This window comes from Panulirus ornatus, chromosome 1 (genome assembly GCF_036320965.1).
Source record: "Panulirus ornatus isolate Po-2019 chromosome 1, ASM3632096v1, whole genome shotgun sequence".
Classification (NCBI taxonomy): Eukaryota; Metazoa; Arthropoda; class Malacostraca; order Decapoda; family Palinuridae; genus Panulirus; species Panulirus ornatus.
In genome coordinates this window covers 33,367,485-33,386,614 of record NC_092224.1, presented here as the reverse complement: position 1 = coordinate 33,386,614, position 19,130 = coordinate 33,367,485, and the positions used below count along the sequence as shown (strand labels likewise).

General features: G+C 42.5%; 1 protein-coding gene across 2 annotated transcripts in view; it reads left to right on the top strand.

Moving 5' to 3' along the window:
* The window catches only part of LOC139747643 (uncharacterized), an 81,144-nt gene extending 67,352 nt beyond the window's left edge, over positions 1-13,792 (top strand). For both annotated transcript variants that reach the window (XM_071660289.1, XM_071660209.1), the window contains exons 3-5: positions 7,170-7,261; positions 8,149-8,422; positions 10,295-13,792. In XM_071660289.1, the coding sequence (XP_071516390.1) occupies positions 7,170-7,261; positions 8,149-8,422; positions 10,295-10,994 (1,066 nt within the window). In that variant the 3' untranslated portion in view covers positions 10,995-13,792. The remainder of the gene's footprint in view (positions 1-7,169; positions 7,262-8,148; positions 8,423-10,294) is intronic.
* The last annotated feature ends 5,338 nt before the right edge of the window (positions 13,793-19,130 follow it).

Sequence of the window (19,130 nt, the reverse complement as noted above, 5' to 3'; positions counted from 1 at the left end):
TAAAGAAAAGATATATACACCATTAACAAACTGTTGTTGATGTGTAATTTCCCATAGGCTTCTATTTCAACATAACTAAATTCAGGTTCATCCCTGGACATTAGCTAAGTTCAAGTCTCAGCGCATCATTGTCATTGTCTACTACGTACATTCAAGTCGCCCCAGGATGTCAGTTCATTATCATACGAACAGCTTCGAAGTTTCATCATATTCCGTGCCACTTTCATTGTGCATCGGACATATCATTGTACATTAACTGAGTTCACATATCATGTCACTCCGATCGTTCTCTGGGTTCGAGATTCGACAGCTCACATGAACAAAGCTCCGGATCCATCGACTCCATCATCTGAGTCATTCGACTCGTATAATACCCTCGCAACATCCGGATTGTCATCATCATCATTTGCATTTTCAAGGACCCCCTCCCCAGTAACGAACACATCAGTGTCAGGCAAATTGTCTCATTCGATTCAACCAGTTGAGCTTGTAAATAACCTTCCATAAAGCATCCAGCCATTTTCTTCTGGTCTGTTTGTGTGTCGTGGATGTTGTGCCAAAGAGCTGTTGTGTCGTTCGCACGTATCATCTTGTTCTTCAGATGAGGAACACTAGTGGCCTGGGTTCATCTCTTCGATATTCTGGAGAATACTGAATCCTTCTTTGGTGCCTGATATTGTTCAGTCATGGAGCAACCGCACACACGGCATAAAAAGGCCTTTAAAACTTGATTTACATCATCACTTCAAAGAACATCAAATTTTCATGCGATACCTGATTTTTCTCAAGAAGTTTTCGTTTGCCTTTATTCATAAGGCTGCATAGGCCGACCCGGTAAAGGGATATGGGCCTGGAAATGTGTCGACCAATGGTGCTTCCATGGGCTCATTCACCCTGGAAACACTAATGGAACGCCATAGGCCAGCATCTACATCCTTACTTCAGTTGGTGTTGCAAATGAAATTGGTATGATGCGAAAGCTAGGATAAGGATATCTGTGTCATCGCCTCTTACGGCGCACTGTAGACCTGAGGGGTCATCTTATGCTCTCAACAGGTGATAGATCAGTCTCGTGTCTGCCATTTCGTGTTGGTAATGATACTGAGGTGCAACATGACGTGCAACCACACCATCATTTTCTCTGAGCAGATAACCGATCGTCGGTAATCAGACTGTTTTCATCCTACAGAAGTAGACTTGCATAAGGCTGACCCTACCAGTCACTGGCAAGAAATCTTGAAATGATGGAGACTGTAATACGTGTTTGCCATTCAATTACCGTACTATGGTCAGCAACGTAGACAGATTTGACTGTTCGCCCCTCCCACGCCATTTACGTTCAACTTCCTTACTGGATGGAGTCCTTTCTGTGTCGCAGATGAAGCCTATCGTAATCATCATGCCACGTAGCTGTTGTAGAATCACTGGAAATACCTCCAAAGGTCTGAGAAACACTTTTGGAAAACATATAACCTCAACATCCAGTCAGTGAGTGTTGCATTCATTGACTCTGATGCAAGGCCACTACACATCTCCTCAAACCCACACATATGAGCTTTGACTTGATAGTCGTCCTCACTGTACCATCAAGTACGGACAGTTGATAATGGGACTGGTACCGTTGGAAATGAAATTACTTTTGACAGAGGAGTGATTTCTACGGTATATATATATAGGAGACGCCCAGACACGTCACGTACACCTCTGATGTACATTTCTTCACCTTCTTGCTTGGTGCTGGCTTTTTAAATCGAGCTGGATCATCAAAGCAGCCAAAGGCAAACTTATGAAGCCATGCTGCCCCCTTTTCATCACAAGTAAGTCAGTCACTCTCATATCACTACCGACTTGCTTTCTCGGTAATGATACAACACCCATTTTCTGTCAGGCTCTTGTGTGAAAGGATTCCATGTTCTCTCAGTTCTGCTTCTCGTCTGCTTCACGTCATCACTCTTCCTCTCTTCACTCGATAAGGCTTCACGTCGTAAGTCTGTGGTTATCACACCTGCTTTACTCAACAAACTATCCACAGTGCTGCCCTTCGCAGACCGAAACACCAATCATCGCTTTCTTGCTGGATCCGAGTACCTGAATGCAGTTATGCCTCTCAATTGCGTTACTGCCTCTGCTTTGCTTATTCTGCAAGGAGGTTTCACACCAAAAGGATCAGTGTCTCCATCATCTTGTATATTATGGTAGTATCCCCTCACCTTCCTTCGTGCATAGTTTCGTTTGTCTGTGTTGAAAATTACTGGTCACACCTCGGCCCATTTGTGTGTGTGTGTGTGTGTGTACACAGCACAAGTGGGTAATTACACACGCACACACATGATGAGCAACAAAGACTGTGCTTGCAATGAGGAAGCTGAACAACAACAGGGAAGGAACAGCAGCAGCTGCGTTCTAAGACACGTCGAAATAGAGAAGAAAGGGATCACTTGCCAACCCTGTACACCGCCACCGCCGCCGCTGCCACTTGCCTCCCACTCCTCCCTCCCTCCATGGCCGGAACACTGCAACACGTTAACCGTCTCATAAGTGACGTGATTTCTTAACAGTGGTCTATAGCAACATCTTGTTGCCCTCAAGTTTGAATGAGAATATCTCATGTATGATGATGAGAAACTTGTGTTAAATGTTTTATATTTCTTGTACTCTAGAGACATGTGGATTCGTGCATAACAGTAATGATACTACTACTACTAATACTATTACTACTATTACTACTACTACCACTACTACTACTACTACTAATGATAATTATAATGATAACAATGATGATAATGATAATAACGATAATTATAACGAATAATGATAATAATAATAGTTATCATTATCATTATCATCATTATAAGAGATAACAAAGATAATGATAATAATGATAAGAAGAAGACGAAGTGCAAGAAGATAAGATGGTTGCTGAAAAATGAAAATTCGGATGTTGGGATCTACAAACAAAGTAAATTGCACCAATTCACTTTTATGGTACGACGTTGCATGGGATGGCTGACCTTTCATAGCTCTCGGTCCTGCATTGAGGTGGTTGCGACTGTTGTGTGTGTGTGTGTGTGTGTGTGTGGCAAGCGTTACGGCCGAGGACGGTGTTGTGTGGTGAGAGGCAACGTCTAGTGGTGGTGGCGGCCGCCAGGGTTACCTCCGACTGTCTGCCTTACCCGAACTTAGAACACCGACCTTTACGTCACCAGCTGAACGTCTGTAAGTTCAGGGTCTTTAAAGAAAAAAAAGAGCATTCTAGTACGTTACGTACGTACATGTATACTGAGGAGGAGGTTGTTGAACATCGTGTTGTGGAGGCCACAATAGGTAACACGAAAAATCCTGACTGTTTCATATGTTTATAATCTGTTACAGAGGATTTCCCACTGCAATTATTTCCTGGTCATTTTGCTTTTCTGCCACGATCTCCGTCTTCTCTAGGAGCAATGTCATCAGCTACCTCTTGGGCGCTTCCGCTAGCTATCCCTTCCCTATTTTGACTCTATCAGGTTGGCAGTTTCATCAGCCGTTTCTTGTATCATCCTCAGAAGGTGTCGTATGCAGATTCCACCGTCGGCTTCGCCTCGAAAACATTAACCTTTTGCCTCGGAGCTCAAAGTACCACTTAATCGTGCGTGACTAGGATGGTTCCAGCCTTCCATACCTTCTGACATAACACTTTCCATCTCGGACCTTCTTATTCATACATTTTAGGCCACCCATACCAATAGTAAGCAATGCAGTTGCGGTGCCAATAGATTCCAGACGTCTGTCACATCTCTGTTCTTAGATGCGTACGATAATGAGTAATATCCTAATCATCATCAAGGTATTGTTGATTACTGTATTACCAGACTGCGTTACACAAAAGTACATGCAGTCATATGCTACTCCCTGCCTCATGAAAGACTAGGAGGGGAGAGAATTATGAACCCTTCCTCGTTACCAAACTGTCATTCAACATAAAGTTGGTTGGGATTGAGGCAGTAAACTAAGTGTATTTAGATAAAACATACAAACACACAGCCAAACTTTTGTAGTTTACTTAAAGTATGATAAAGACAACCTCGCATTTTTGAGGGTGATTAGGAATCATCATGTTTACACTTTGCCGTACCTCCTGTCGACCTTTTGAAAGACTTTCTGTTTACACATCACTGCTCATGCTGGGAACTGGTCTGACGACACTCAATGACGACATTAAGATAATCAACAAACTTACTGGAAAAAGGCATATTCTTTTTCCTGGAAACCCCGTTGATCACAGCCTGGAAAGTAAGTGGGTTGGATGGTGGCCTTAGATGCCCTGTGGCACTCCACATGTGACGTAGCTCTAGTTTGATATGATACATTCTGCTGTAATGGAGGTATGAATGAAAATACTGATTGAGGGTCTGGAGCGATGAGCGACGACAGGGCAGAAATTACATAAATTGACCCAAAAAAATATATCGTCACTATCAAACGACGGTTACGGATGACACAAGACTTGTAAACAAACTTCGAGACATTCTAACGTGCATTGCAAATAAGTCCAGTGCTGGAGGAGCACCGCCAGCCGATCCCCTTCAGCCAAATAATGTCATTTAATGACGCGTCATTATTTTTCTCCCTCCCTCTCGTGAGTGTTTGTTATGTAGGACACTGTAAGTCGACCGCTAACGGCCGTCTTCAACGAGCGCTGGTAGAGTCATCGTGCTGTTAGAACTTAGGTAAATCTGCGGAGGGAGATTAGCCCTTTATCAAAGGTTAGGGTATAGTCTTGTGTGTCTTCCCGCAAGACACCATGATAGGGCGGAAGGTGACTTGCCTGTCTCGTCTGACTGCTGGAGGCCCGCGTCCACTCCCCTGCCTGGGGAGGTACAAAGTCGTGTGTCAAGTGACGGTGTGTAACCGCCCCAGGGTCTTGTGAGGGGGTTTGTTTTACACGGTGTATACATACACTCTAAACTTTTGTGGATTTTCTTCTTCACATTACATATATACTCTACACTTGTGTGGGTTTTTTCTACACGATATATATATATATATATATATATATATATATATATATATATATATATATATATATATATATATATATATATTATTTATTATACTTTGTCGCTGTCTCCCGCGTTTGCGAGGTAGCGCAAGGAAACAGACGAAAGAAATGGCCCAACCCCCCCCCCCATACACATGTATATACATACGTCCACACACGCAAATATACATACCTACACAGCTTTCCATGGTTTACCCCAGACGCTTCACATGCCTTGCTTCAATCCACTGACAGCACGTCAACCCCGGTATACCACATCGCTCCAATTCACTCTATTCCTTGCCCTCCTTTCACCCTCCTGCATGTTCAGGCCCCGATCACACAAAATCTTTTTCACTCCATCTTTCCACCTCCAATTTGGTCTCCCTCTTCTTGTTCCCTCCACCTCCGACACATATATCCTCTTGGTCAATCTTTCCTCACTCATCCTCTCCATGTGCCCAAACCACTTCAAAACACCCTCTTCTGCTCTCTCAACCACGCTCTTTTTATTTCCACACATCTCTCTTACCCTTACGTTACTCACTCGATCAAACCACCTCACACCACACATTGTCCTCAAACATCTCATTTCCAGCACATCCATCCTCCTGCGCACAACTCTATCCATAGCCCACGCCTCGCAACCATACAACATTGTTGGAACTACTATTCCTTCAAACATACCCATTTTTGCTTTCCGGGATAATGTTCTCGACTTCCACACATTTTTCAAGGCTCCCAAAATTTTCGCCCCCTCCCCCACCCTATGATCCACTTCCGCTTCCATGGTTCCATCCGCTGACAGATCCACTCCCAGATATCTAAAACGCTTCACTTCCTCCAGTTTTTCTCCATTCAAACTCACCTCCCAATTGACTTGACCCTCAACCCTACTGTACCTAATAACCTTGCTCTTATTCACATTTACTCTTAACTTTCTTCTTCCACACACTTTACCAAACTCCGTCACCAGCTTCTGCAGTTTCTCACATGAATCCGCCACCAGCGCTGTATCATCAGCGAACAACAACTGACTCACTTCCCAAGCTCTCTCATCCCCAACAGACTTCATACTTGCCCCTCTTTCCAAGACTCTTGCATTTACCTCCCTAACAACCCCATCCATAAACAAATTAAACAACCATGGAGACATCACACACCCCTGCCGCAAACCTACATTCACTGAGAACCAATCACTTTCCTCTCTTCCTACACGTACACATGCCTTACATCCTCGATAAAAACTTTTCACTGCTTCTAACAACTTGCCTCCCACACCATATATTCTTAATACCTTCCACAGAGCATCTCTATCAACTCTATCATATGCCTTCTCCAGATCCATAAATGCTACATACAAATCCATTTGCTTTTCTAAGTATTTCTCACATACATTCTTCAAAGCAAACACCTGATCCACACATCCTCTACCACTTCTGAAACCATATATATATTAGACTTTTGTGGCCTTTGTTCTACGCGATGTCCATTCTAGAACTTTGTGAGTTTTGATCTGATCTCCTACGTGTGTGTGTGTGTGTGTGTGTGTGTGTGTGTGTGTGTGTGTGTGTGTATTGATTTGTTATGCACACAGGGTGTCTTTTTGTGTAGGTCAACGCACTATACACAGAACAATGGAAATTTACGATGTTTGTGTAGTGTTTGTTTGTTTATGTGATTCTCTATATAATGTGAATGTGTGTGTGTGTGTGTTTATGTGATTGTCTATATAATGTGAATGTGTGTGTGTGTGTGTGTGTGTATCCTCATAGATATTTTGATGAGACTCCGAACAGCCAGGAGTGCAAGAGTTCGTGTTGTTCCTAAAATGTACATTGTAGGTATGCCGAGATGCACCGATGTGTACACAGTAGATGTAATAAGATGCACAGTGTAGGTGTACTGAGGTGTACAATGGTGTTCTGAGGTGTGCAGTGTAAGTGTTCTGAGGTGCACAGTGTAGGTGTTCTGAGGTGTACAGTGCAGGTGTTCTGAGGCGTACAGTGAAGGTTTTCTGAGGTGAAGTTTAAGTGTACTTAGGTGTACAGTGTAAGTGTACTTAGGTGTACAGTGTAGGTGTACTAAGGTGCACTGAGGTGTACACTGTAGTTGTACTATGGTATACAGTATAGACGTTGTGTTGCAGGGAGGAGCTGGCTATGAAGATTGGCTTGACGGAGGCCAGGATCCAAGTGTGGTTCCAGAACCGGCGAGCCAAGTGGAGGAAGCAGGAAAAAGGTGAGGCCAGACTCTTTGCATTCTTCTGAGTCCCTCATGTGTACTCGAACTACTGTCCTTTGAAACCCTGCTTGTGCTTAATGTGAGCCACGACTCTGTGATTTCTTGTGAGCCCTGACGTGTATCCTCTTCGCGCTCTGACTAGGCTTTCGTATGAGCCCTCTCTATATACTCCCTTGTGAACCCTGACCTTAGTCAAGAGCAATGGCTGTCAAGTGCTTTCTCTTTACTAGATTAACTTTCTGTCCTAATCATCCTGGTGCCACTGTTGGCGCCTTGGCACTCATACTTCCTCGTAACTCACTCACTCGTTACATGTGCACTCTGCTTCATATCGTGTTTTACTGTGGTTCTTTTCCCCTTATAACGGCACACTTTCTTCGAAAAAAAAGCTCAGGAAAAGCTTTGACAGCTTTTTTTCACACTTTAAAGTAAGAGCTTGTAAGAAAATAAGTCATTGCGATTTATCTTCTCTGACTCTCAACACCGGAGTTATTCAAGTTTTTCTTCCTTCATGGCTTTCTTAACACAAGGCCCATCGCTACCAGGACTTTCTTGTTGTGTTATTTCTTCGCCTTCTGTCTTCCTGTCACAGGAATTTCTCCTCTTTCCCAGGTCCACCTCTTCCCCACGCTTGTCTTCGTAAGCAACCCCTACCTCCCACCACCAGTAAAGTTAATGATAATTGGTGATGTGAAAGATGATATGAATATCAGTGTTAATGATGACAATATCAACAAATAGTAGAATAGTAGTAGTAGTAGTAGTAGTAGTAGTAGTAGTAGTAGTAGTAGTAGCAGTAGTAGTAGCAGTAATAGTAGTAGTAGTAGTAGTAGTAGCAGTAAAAAAAAGCCACCAGGACCTTTACGCCACCCTCACAACCACAGGTCTGAGCGGATCAAGTGGGAGTCTGGCCAGTCAGTCACCGTACTCGTCACTGGCTAGCAAGCTGGCCGCCTTCCCTGGATACCCGCGACCCCCGGCCTCCAAGCCCCACGACCCTCCGCGCTTCCCGTCCCTCCTCTACTCCCACGCTTCCTCATCTTCGGCATCGTCCACGCCCTCCCCTTCCTCGTCGTCGTCTTCCAGCGCCGCCGCCCAGAGTGTGTTCCCGCCCCTGCTACCGCTGGTGAGGGACCCACGGGCCACTGCTGCCTACAGGTAGGTCAAAACGAAGGTCAGTAAGACCTCGTAAGTATTAAGTCATTTATCTACAGCTCGTCAGAGTCTTACCCAAGCTTCATGTCCAAGTCAGGAAAATATCTAAGTTGATAATATACTCTAATATCTGAAATCTGACTTTCCAAATTCAAGCAACTATAAAATTCGCCGCATGTTAAGGGATAGGTGCTCAGTGAAAGCGCTAACATTTCAGTTTTCTGTCATCTACCAGTCTACAGTACATCAGAAAAGCTAATTAAAGAAAAACCTAATTACATGAGGCAAGTGATACAGAAAGAATTGCTCAATAGGTCATGACAGTCTTGCACACGTCCATTTACCAAAACTCCTGCCTCTCCTAAGAATTCGACTTTATCGCAGCAAAAAGACACTCTTTTTTTTTTTTTTTTACCCTTGCCAGATCCCTTTCCCAGCACTTTAGGAAGCAATCACCTATTGCGGCCTTCATCTGAATGTACATTTTGGGATCAGACACATTTAAAGATTTTCTACATTTGTAATTGTATTTAAAAACTCCTAGTGTGGAAAGTAGCCAGTGATTAAGAAGTCTGAACAGATCTAATTGAAACCTGATAACACTGCAGTCAACGAACAGTCCAGCAATGCTTTTTAGTAACACGTCTAACTTGGACAAAAACTCCTCTCACAAAGCGCTGCAAGAATGTTCAGACAGTCTACCTTTGAAAGGCATGTGACACGGGGCGATCATAGAGCAAGAGACTGAGATGTCTGAAAAGATATTGAATCCAGATGGTTGGATTCAGTATTTTACTCCATTATATATATATGTATTCATTCCTAATAAAATGTTTATTGACAATTTCCACACATATCTTGATTATAGATTCGAATCATCTCGAAGTGTCCTCACGTATACACTTTTTGCTTTCGTGTTAACAAGAAAAACTATTGCTTGTTCATCTGATGAACATTCAGGAAACAAGAAAAAAATAGAAAAAAACTTTCTCAGTCGCATAATCACATTTACACAAAAACAGGACGTTAAGGTTTCTAAGAATGGCTTACCCAGCGATGATATATGATTCTCCTTCAACATTTACTGGCTGAAGGCAAAACAGCTGCCAACAACGACTGGCGATTTCAGTTTGATAAAAGTTTGAAAGTGTGTGTGACAGATCTTTATTTACACTTGTATTCAAATGTTTGCACATTGTATCGTTCTTAACAAAAGTGTGTCCTTAAAAAAATATACTTTTTATATCATGACTGGTAAAGCTGGGATGATTTGCATGGACAGTGAAGCGACCACGAGTACAACAGATATGAGAGTTGAATTATCGAACATTGTGACGTACCTTCCAAATGTAATCATTTTGGATGTTTTAATATGAGTTGAATTATCGTACATCGTGACGGACCTTTCACATGTTAATGTACCATAATAGTGTAATCATTTTGGATGTTTTACTCTTAATATACTGCACCTAACTGTGGAATACTGAATGCACTTAGCAATAAGTATAAAGTGATTTCCTTGATGTGACACACAGAACTGCAGTGTTGTTTCTCACAAAGTTAAACTAGAGGTGGCTCATTATAATATAAGTTTAGTTCTTCAGGTGAATCAAAAGTTCTTTAGTAACTTGAAGTATTTAGCAAACCTTAGTTATTAATTTTTGTCAATGACTAGCTGATGAATCATTTTGATCGTATGTGAATCAATACAGAGTATTCAAAAACTACTGCAGTGTTTGCACAAGTTAAGATTTTAAATACAAATAGAGTGCCATCTTTTATTCAAAACATCACCCACATTGTAAGTTGTAGAGTTTAATATTAAGGTGCGAGTCGTGGTCTCGCTAAGCCACTCACCTCCTCTCATTTCCACAGGTATCCCCTACTCAACCCTCTCAGCAACCCACTCCTCTATCCGCCCTCCTTCCACGCCCTCCTCGCCCAGCTCTCTGCCCACCATAAAGCTGAGTCCGCCCAAGACCTCAGCCACAACGCAGTCGAGTCCGTCCATGACGCAGCCCACCACAAACCTGAAACGGCCAGTGATGCCCTCCGCGATCACGAAGCCTCGAAACCCACCTCTCATGAAGCTCTGAGTGAGAGAGTTTCTCTTCAAAACGTGAGCCAGGCGTCCCCAACGAGGCCTGAGGAGGAGAACGATGTTGTGGAGGAAGTAAAACCAACAGAGGACAGCTTAGTCAATGAGGGGCGCAGCAGCCCAGGTCAGAGCTCGGGACCGAAGGGGCTCGACAACCGCACCACGGAATTGCCCCGACGGATGGACATTAAGGGCCTGGCAACACTGCGAGCCCTAGAGCAGTACCGCACGTTAGACCTGCAAGCTTTGGAGGAGTATCGACGAGCCCTCGAGATGCGAACCCTGGAAGCCCAAGCCGCGCAAATTAACCCCAAAGTCCAGCTGGAAGTCGGTCACTTGTCTGGCAGGTCCACACCCTCTCCGGGCGTCTTACCTTCTGCCCACACCCCGCCAGAGTCCCCAGCGCTCAACGATGACCCTGTCATAGCCAAGCGCCCGGAATACAACATAGATTCTCTGCTGAAGAAGGAGGCATAGGTCCATGCATCCACATTGTGGCGACATGTCATAACTACCTCCGCTTGAATGATGCTGGTTTTATTTATGAACTTAGTTATATTGTTCCCCTTATATTAGAATAAGCTAAAGTAACTGTTAGGTCTGATAACGTTGTACTGTACAGATACAAGTGATTTATATCTTAGGGACGTAACTACTTCAGTCTTAAGTTCTTCACATGTGTTAAAAGAATCATACAGTCCGTACGTACACCAGTCGCACTTGAAACTACCGCACCCACCACTCAGATATTTTTTCTACCGCCGTGATTTAACGGGAATCATCTCTTGCCTCGTCAGCGTTCTACGACAGGTCCTGAGACCTTATGTTCAGGATTCCAGTTGCAAGCTGAACTGGGAGTACAAGTAAAGCAGATTGACAGACATGGTTTATTGTGATTTGACAAAGATATTTCATTTGGTGCTTAGTGCATGAATTGCCGTTTGACCGATATCTAACAAAAATCGTCTGAAACACATAGGGTGATAAAACAAGTGAGTTGATGGCACAGAAGCTACGTATGTTCACATGCATTCTGCAGCATCGTTTAGGACTACAAGAGAAGGAAAGTGCCCGTATTCTTGTCATAGCGAAGGTGTATAAATGGGTGTACATTAGTAGACCTTGAGACTTGTACAATAATCTCTCAGAAACTTAAAGGGCTTTAAATAGCTTTAGTTTATCATAGGTGTTAAGAGATAGACAGTATACTAAACTACGTGCTCAGACTGCCGAAGGATGGGCGACAAGGAGCAAAGCCGCTTTGTGCGTTGCCTAGCCTAACATGCGTGAGTGTAGAATTCAAACAAAGCACGCCTACAAACCCGGACCGAGTTAGGAGTACGTTATCATAGGCTAACAAAGGAGAAGAATATGTCAATTTGGGTATAAGAACGAAGAATCTTTGACTACAAATATTTATGTTCACATAACATCCACTTTTCTGGTTCTGTTATCGCCTTACAACAAATTAAACGAAGTTCAAATTAGCACCATGGTTTACATAAAAATATTATCAAGATTTCTTTCTTCTCGTGGACGGCATGACTCGATAAATGCAATACTCGCCCCAAACTTGTTGATTGAATTAAAAGGACCCCAAGCAGTATGAGAAACGAACCCGAATGATAAGTGTGTCACTCTATTCCACTGAATTAGTGAGAGGTGATGAACAGATGGTAATCATACACGATATACTATATAATATTTCAGTGAATTTTCGCTACTAACAGCTTGTGGATACTCACTGATTATCAGTAACTTATATCGTCGTTGGAGACAGCCTTGAGAAGTGTTTGTAGCGTTAGTTCTCAACGGGGCCGCAAGGAGGTCAGAGGAAGTAGAATTAATGTCGTTCCTGTCCATCGAAAATTTCTTTTTTTGCCTGCAGACCGAGCTGGGAGGGCTTTGGGGAAATCGAATGTTGCAGCTCCATAATATACAGGTAATTGTGACTCTCATCTTTAATAAGGGTGCGTACTATAGTGCCATAGCTATGTATGGCTATGGAGTGGAGAGAGCTTGACGGAATACCGGGTTGTTACTTTTTAGGAAAACTGGTGCGATATCTAAGGATGTGGAGACTGTTCCTTCGCTGGATAATAGAACAGCAGTTTCAGAGAGGATATGGATGGATACGATGCATCTGGAGAGTTGTAACACGATATAGTTTAGTACAATAGAGGCGCGATAGACGTATACTGACACAGTAGCTGTAGACAATATTGACACGATAGCTTTAGATGATATTAAAACGATAACTTTGGAGAGCTTTAATGCTAACTAGTTGTTGGAAATTGACGTCTTGTGAGCGTTTGGTGGCCTTGCATGTAAATTCAACACCAGACGGAAGATGGCGTTAGTTCTGAGTAAATAATAGTTAAACTTCTTTCAACTGGGCATCAGCTGATCATTAAGCACGCGGTACAGTCTTCCAAGAGCTCAGTGATCTTCCATGGGATGTCTTTCATTTCTCTATTGTGATATCCACTTGTCATACACTTCTTCACTCGTTATCACAACTCACGTAAACCATTTTTCGAGTCTTAGTATGCTATCAATTAGCAAATACCTGCATCTTTTCAAGTCCAAGGATGAAAAAGCAGTAGCTACTGACCAAATATAGTTGATAAGAACCTTATTCTTTATGTACGCTGATTGACGTAATTTTGCATTCCAGAGAATTATTTTACGTCATGTGGATTTCCAACTGCAAGTTTACTGGTTGCAGTTCTCAAACCGTCCATAAGGCTATTGCTAATAGCATAAGTCTAACCAGGCCTAGTGTGGGGAAAATGTGTCCTCCGTAGATGTCTCATAAATCTAAAATTCTAATATCTTTTTATTGTAAGATTTAGGACCTCGGAGACTGGAGGAGCACAAAAGTCAACAGCAGTGTGTGTGCAGTGTAACTGCAGATTCAAATCATTGCAGCAGACTTCTCAACAGCCTGTGTGTGTTTACTTGTGAATGATGAAGTTGTAGTTGGAATAAATTTCCACGACGTAAAGGTCATTTTATGATTTCTTTTTTTTTTCTTGCGTAAAGAACTGTGAATCTAACATGTAAATAACTTGCTTATTTCTTTTTTCTTAGGTGTAGATCTCTTAGACCATGTACATACATACGCCGTAGGGTACACAACGTAGCTGGGACGGTGCAATGTAGCGTAGCATATGTCGGTGTTGGAAGGTCACGTGAAATCGACGTGAGCTCTAGAATGATTATAATAAAAGATATGTACTGTAGAACGAAATAAAATTACATTATGTTTATGACCTGCTGTGTTTGATAATCCCTAAACTTATTTTTCATAAAGAGAATAAGAATCTAATTAAATCCAGTGTACAATGTACAACCAAGTGAGGAGTGCTCTTCTTTGGGATGTCTGAATGTGGGTAGATGTGTCCAGGATGAGAAAAAGGAGGAGAGATAGGCGATATACATTTGGGATTAAGAGCCTGCGCGCTCTAGTTCTGAGTGAAACAAAGCTCAAGGGGAAGGTGGAAGAATGGTTTGGGAAACGTCCAAGAGGTTTAAAAGTAGCGGGAGGACGAGAGCAAGGGAGGGTGTCACTTCTGACGAAGTTATGGAAACGTGTTACAGAATGTAAGGAGGTGAGTTCCACACTGATGTGGGTTAGAATGAAAATAGATTACGAGAGGTGGTTGACTGCCAATGTTTCCGGAACTGGGAGCGAAAGGAGTGAGGAGGAAAAGCAAATCTTTTGGGAGGAGCTGATGTAGTGCATCGGCAATTTTGATTCAAGGGATTGAGTTTTAGTGGTGAGAAATTTGATTGTGAGAGTAATGACGTGGTTTAGAGGATAACTGAAGGATGGAGGGGTACCCTTTGTGATAGAAAATGGTGAACCTCTTGTTGTGTGCCGCAAAATGAGTCATAGATAGAAAAAAATGAAATGCATGCATGACAGCTAGAGAATGTATGTGCGCGAATGCCGTCTTTCTTCGTCTGATCCTGGGAAGTAGGAAAGGAAGAAGGTAAGAAGTTCCAAGTAAAAGTGGGTCTACACCAAGGGTGTATGATATCACAATGGCTGTTTGATCGTGTTATAGATGGGGTGATTGGGGAGGTAAAAGCGAGGATTCAGCTTAGATAGAGGGGCAGATTTACTGTATGCTGGGGGAACGAGTAAAGGACTGGAAGGTGAGTTAGTTGCTGTTTACAGATAACTAACCTCTGGTGGCAGATGGAGAGAGAAACTGCAGCTGCTGGTGTATGAGTTTGGAAGAGTATGTAAAAGGAGGAAATTGAGAATTGAAAAGAATAGAAATAAGATTATGACGCTTAGAAGAGGGACGAGTCTAGATTGAATGGGGAGAACCTGGAAGAATTGGAGTGTTTTAGATAACCAGAAATGGACGTGGCAACGGACTGGATGATGGAAGTGGAAGTCAGTCATAGCTGCAGTGGGAGAGGGAGCAAAGTCCTGAGTGCATTCAGGAGCCCGTGGAAAATGTCACTTTGTGAAGATAAAGATGGGCATGTTTGATGGCTCTGTATCGCGGTCTTGACAATGTTATATGGGTACGAGTCTTGGCTTCTGACTGCAAAAGAAGGAAAGAGCATGGATGCGTTGGGAATGAAATGCCTGAGGACTTTATGTGTTAGGAAGAAAAGATGATCGTGCTGTGAATGGCTCTGTGAGTTGTGTGGTAATGAGCGAAGTATGATTGCCAAAACTGATCTGGATGTGCTGAAATGTTCTTTAGACAAATAGGGAGGATAAGCGAAGAAAAACTAAGAGAATAAACGTATCAGAAGTAGAAGGAGAAAGGAAGAGGGAAAAAACAAAGAGGAAGTAGAAGGATAAAGTGATAGGAGTTTTCAGTTATCGTGGCCTGAACATTTAAGAAGGTGTGGGCGCGCGTGGGATAAAGTAAATTGAAGCCACGTAATGCATATGGAACTACGTGCCTATCAGTGGGATGAACCAGGGAATATGAAATGGTCAGGTGCAACGGCGGAAAGGTCTGTTAGGCTTGACTGTGGATAATGGGCATTATACATAACAGCTAGAGAGTAGATCCAGTGGGCAGATGAGGCCGTTCTCCGTCTATCACTAGAGCTACCTGGTTTACGCGAGAAACGGCGAACAATGAAAAAAAAAATAGATAAAACACTACATTGATTTAGTTCGCCACTTTCTCTTACCACTCAATACATAGAAGTTGCGAGAGTTAATGTGTTTCTTACAGAAATCTTAATTTAAAACAATCCCAAATGTATGATGGTAGTGACTTGAGGATGCTTGTGTAAGATGAATGGAAGGTATGAGTCTCTGTTGATTAATCTGTCCTGAGAACCCAATCACATTTCAAACCCTTCTAAACTGTATCTAACCCCTTAAGGGCGTTGGGTTGACTCCTCAGCATGAAGATACAGCCCTTGGGTATGATTTCATGACCTTTGACCTGGCCCTCAAATGTCGGCTCAAAGACCGAACCATTATACCTAACGATCATACCATCGTGCTTAACGAGCTAAGAAGAAAGGATAAGAAGAATCTTCAAAGGAAACTGAATCTCTACGATAGTACTTTGCACGACTGAAAAACAGTAATGAGATAACAAATGATAGTTGTAAGAGTCCTTATAAGAGAAGGATGGAGAAAAGCCAGTGGTATGTTTATGATTAGTTTTCCGATACATTTGCCGCCATTAATTTCGAATTTGAAAGATATCGTTAGCTCAATGGCACCTCCTGTAACTATACAAAATAACATTAAGATCAGACTGAATTTAGACCAAGAGCTACAGCACTCAACACACCCTCTGTGGTATAACATATATGTATATGGACATTAGAACAGAATAAAAGGTAGGTTACAGATCACTATATGTACGATCAATAGCATTTATGAGGTTCGCGGACTCACAACTCCTGACCACAGAAGCAGGACGCCTTTTACTACGTAAGTTTCACGAGCTAGTCCAGTCAGCGTTGTTGAAGAGCCAATACTGACGTCCCGAGGGGGCAGCAGGAGGTAGATATACACGTAGTCAGGCGACACAAGGAGGCATTCAAAGGAATATGTTCAAACGAAGCAACCGGGAGCGATATTGCGTAGCTGTATCGTAGAGGAGCCAGGACGTTAGAAGACTAATTCTGACACTCTGGGGTATGGGAAGGAGGCTTGATGATTTGTTCCTCTTCGCTTCGAATGGGAAGCGTAAGGCCCTGCTACTACTTCGCCCTCCACCTCCATCCCCCGTGTGTGTGTGTGTGTGTGTGTAGGAGAGGATTTCAACCATTCCTTATGGTGGACGTTGGATCATCCTGAGCAGAGGACCTCACATGGAGGCTGGGGGGATGTCACAGCCCAGTGGCAGGAATGTAGACAGTCGAAGAAATTTACCCTATGGCATCATCAACGACAGAGAGAGATGGAAGGGACCGTTTGAATACTATCTACCCTCCCCCTCACAAGAGTTAAACTGACCTGAAAATATGAGAGAGAGATACCAGAAATTCTACATCACACTTGTATGTCATTAACATCCAAGCGTATCGCATCCCCTTGTCCACTGGTGTATTGTTCACAGATGTTTATCTATTTTGCCTCGTTTTCTCCCTATTGGTGCTCCCCTGTTGAAAAGAACTATTTTGCATACAGGTGTCACTTTGTTTATCTGTACACGAGTGCTCTTTTGTTATCTCTTCACGGATCCTCTTTTGTTGAGAATATTTCCTCTCGTTACAGTGATCTCTTACAAGTGTTTCTTTCACTCTCTCCGGGTGTTGTTCTGTCGTTCTTTTGTTCATTCGTTTCCCGGTATTCGCAGAGGTTCCTTTTGGATTTGATCATTTGCCCATAGGTTTTCTTGAAAGTCCACAAACGTTTGTCTTGCATATGGGTACCTTTTAACGACGAATGCTCTCCGTTCAGAAAAGTTTCTCTTAATAGTTCTTCCCCCTTTGATAACGTCACATGTATTCTTATCTGCCCTTTTTCTGAACTACGTTCCCTTATCCACGGGAATTTTGTTTCAACAGATATCTCCCCATTAGATTTGTTCCTCTGTTCACAGATGTTCCTCTCTTCAGGTGTATTTTTTTCGTTAATAAGTGTTCCGTTGTTGTACGTACACTTGCCCCTCTGTTCACTGTGCTTCCTCTACACACAGGTGTTTCTCGTTTTACAGAGAGCTATCTCCTCACAGCTACGAACGCATATGAAACCTTTCCTGTGTGCTGATTTCACTGTTGATCCTCCGATCACCAATCTATCAGCTTTCATTCCTCCTAATCTGGGTGACACACTGTGCCGCCGAGTACCTCAGTATTGTGGAGGTACGTGTGAACAAGTTATCCTTGTTGAATGGGTGATTCGCCTCCCCCAGATGTTCTAAGGGTTCATTCTGCTCACAAGCAAGAGAACCGCATCTGCCTCATGGGAAGAAACCTTCGCGATGGCTCCAGTCATGTCAGAGTGTTACTCATATCAAACTGAAAGTTGAAATCGAGTTGAGTATCGATTTAATAATTTAACGTTGCATGACTATATCTCTTCCCATACCTTGCATCCCCAGATTTCTAAGTTGTCGTCTTGTTCACATACTGTCTATGCAACTTTCCTGAACACCATTGTAAAAATGAAAAAAGACAATGTCATTTCGTCACATACGATATCGTTAAATCAATATTGATCATCATCATCATCATCATCATAGAGCAATGTTTCATGATCATATATCCCGACCTGTAACATGCCTCTTGACATTCACAGTAACCCTGTGAAATAACTAAATGCTTTACCTCCACGACAGAATAAAGTAGAACGGAAGATATGTCTTTCAATGACATTCTAATTCTTCCTCAATTTAGCTCGGGGGATAAGAAAGCGTCAATTGCAGATGATTTTTCGAGATGGGAAAGATGCGTGCCATTAACTTGTATCTTGTCAGCACCTGCCAGAATATGGAAAGAAGCAACCTGATGCTACCAATGAAACTTATTTCTTCGTTCAATTTCTACAGCAAGTAAAGTACCTGCTTCTGAATTCAACAAACTTTTACGTGAAAACTTGTGGTTAGGCACTGGCGTATTAGAAGAGACACCTCTAGCAACATTCGGTTTTATCAATATCTTGACAAGAACCATCATTAGTCAAATAAAGTAAACATGATAACGGGAAGTCATAATGCAAGGACTGGAAGCATGGTGGAGTAGTTATATTATAATCCAGTATCCAGTAGGGGGTCAAATGACGATGCTCACCTCTTTACCGGGTCATATACCTGTCGGTGATCATTTCGAAAAGATAATTACACTAACTATATCCCTGGCAACCTCTATAACTCTTATAATTACCTATACACTCTTTTAACAGTGGGACAATGTACGGGCTCATCTTTTTTAAGGAACGCAAAAAGATTTTCCTTAATTTCAAATTACGACAGAATGTGTCACAATTGATGAGGAAGTACTTTTGTAATGAGTGGTGGTTAACTGGCATAGAATGACCGAAAACGGTGTTAATGCAGACAAGATACATTGATTTAAGAAGGTGCATGCGATAAATAAAGAGATGGGGGCCACACGAGTGTAATACATAAAAGTTTACAATAACTAATGTATCCTTATATTGGCTCC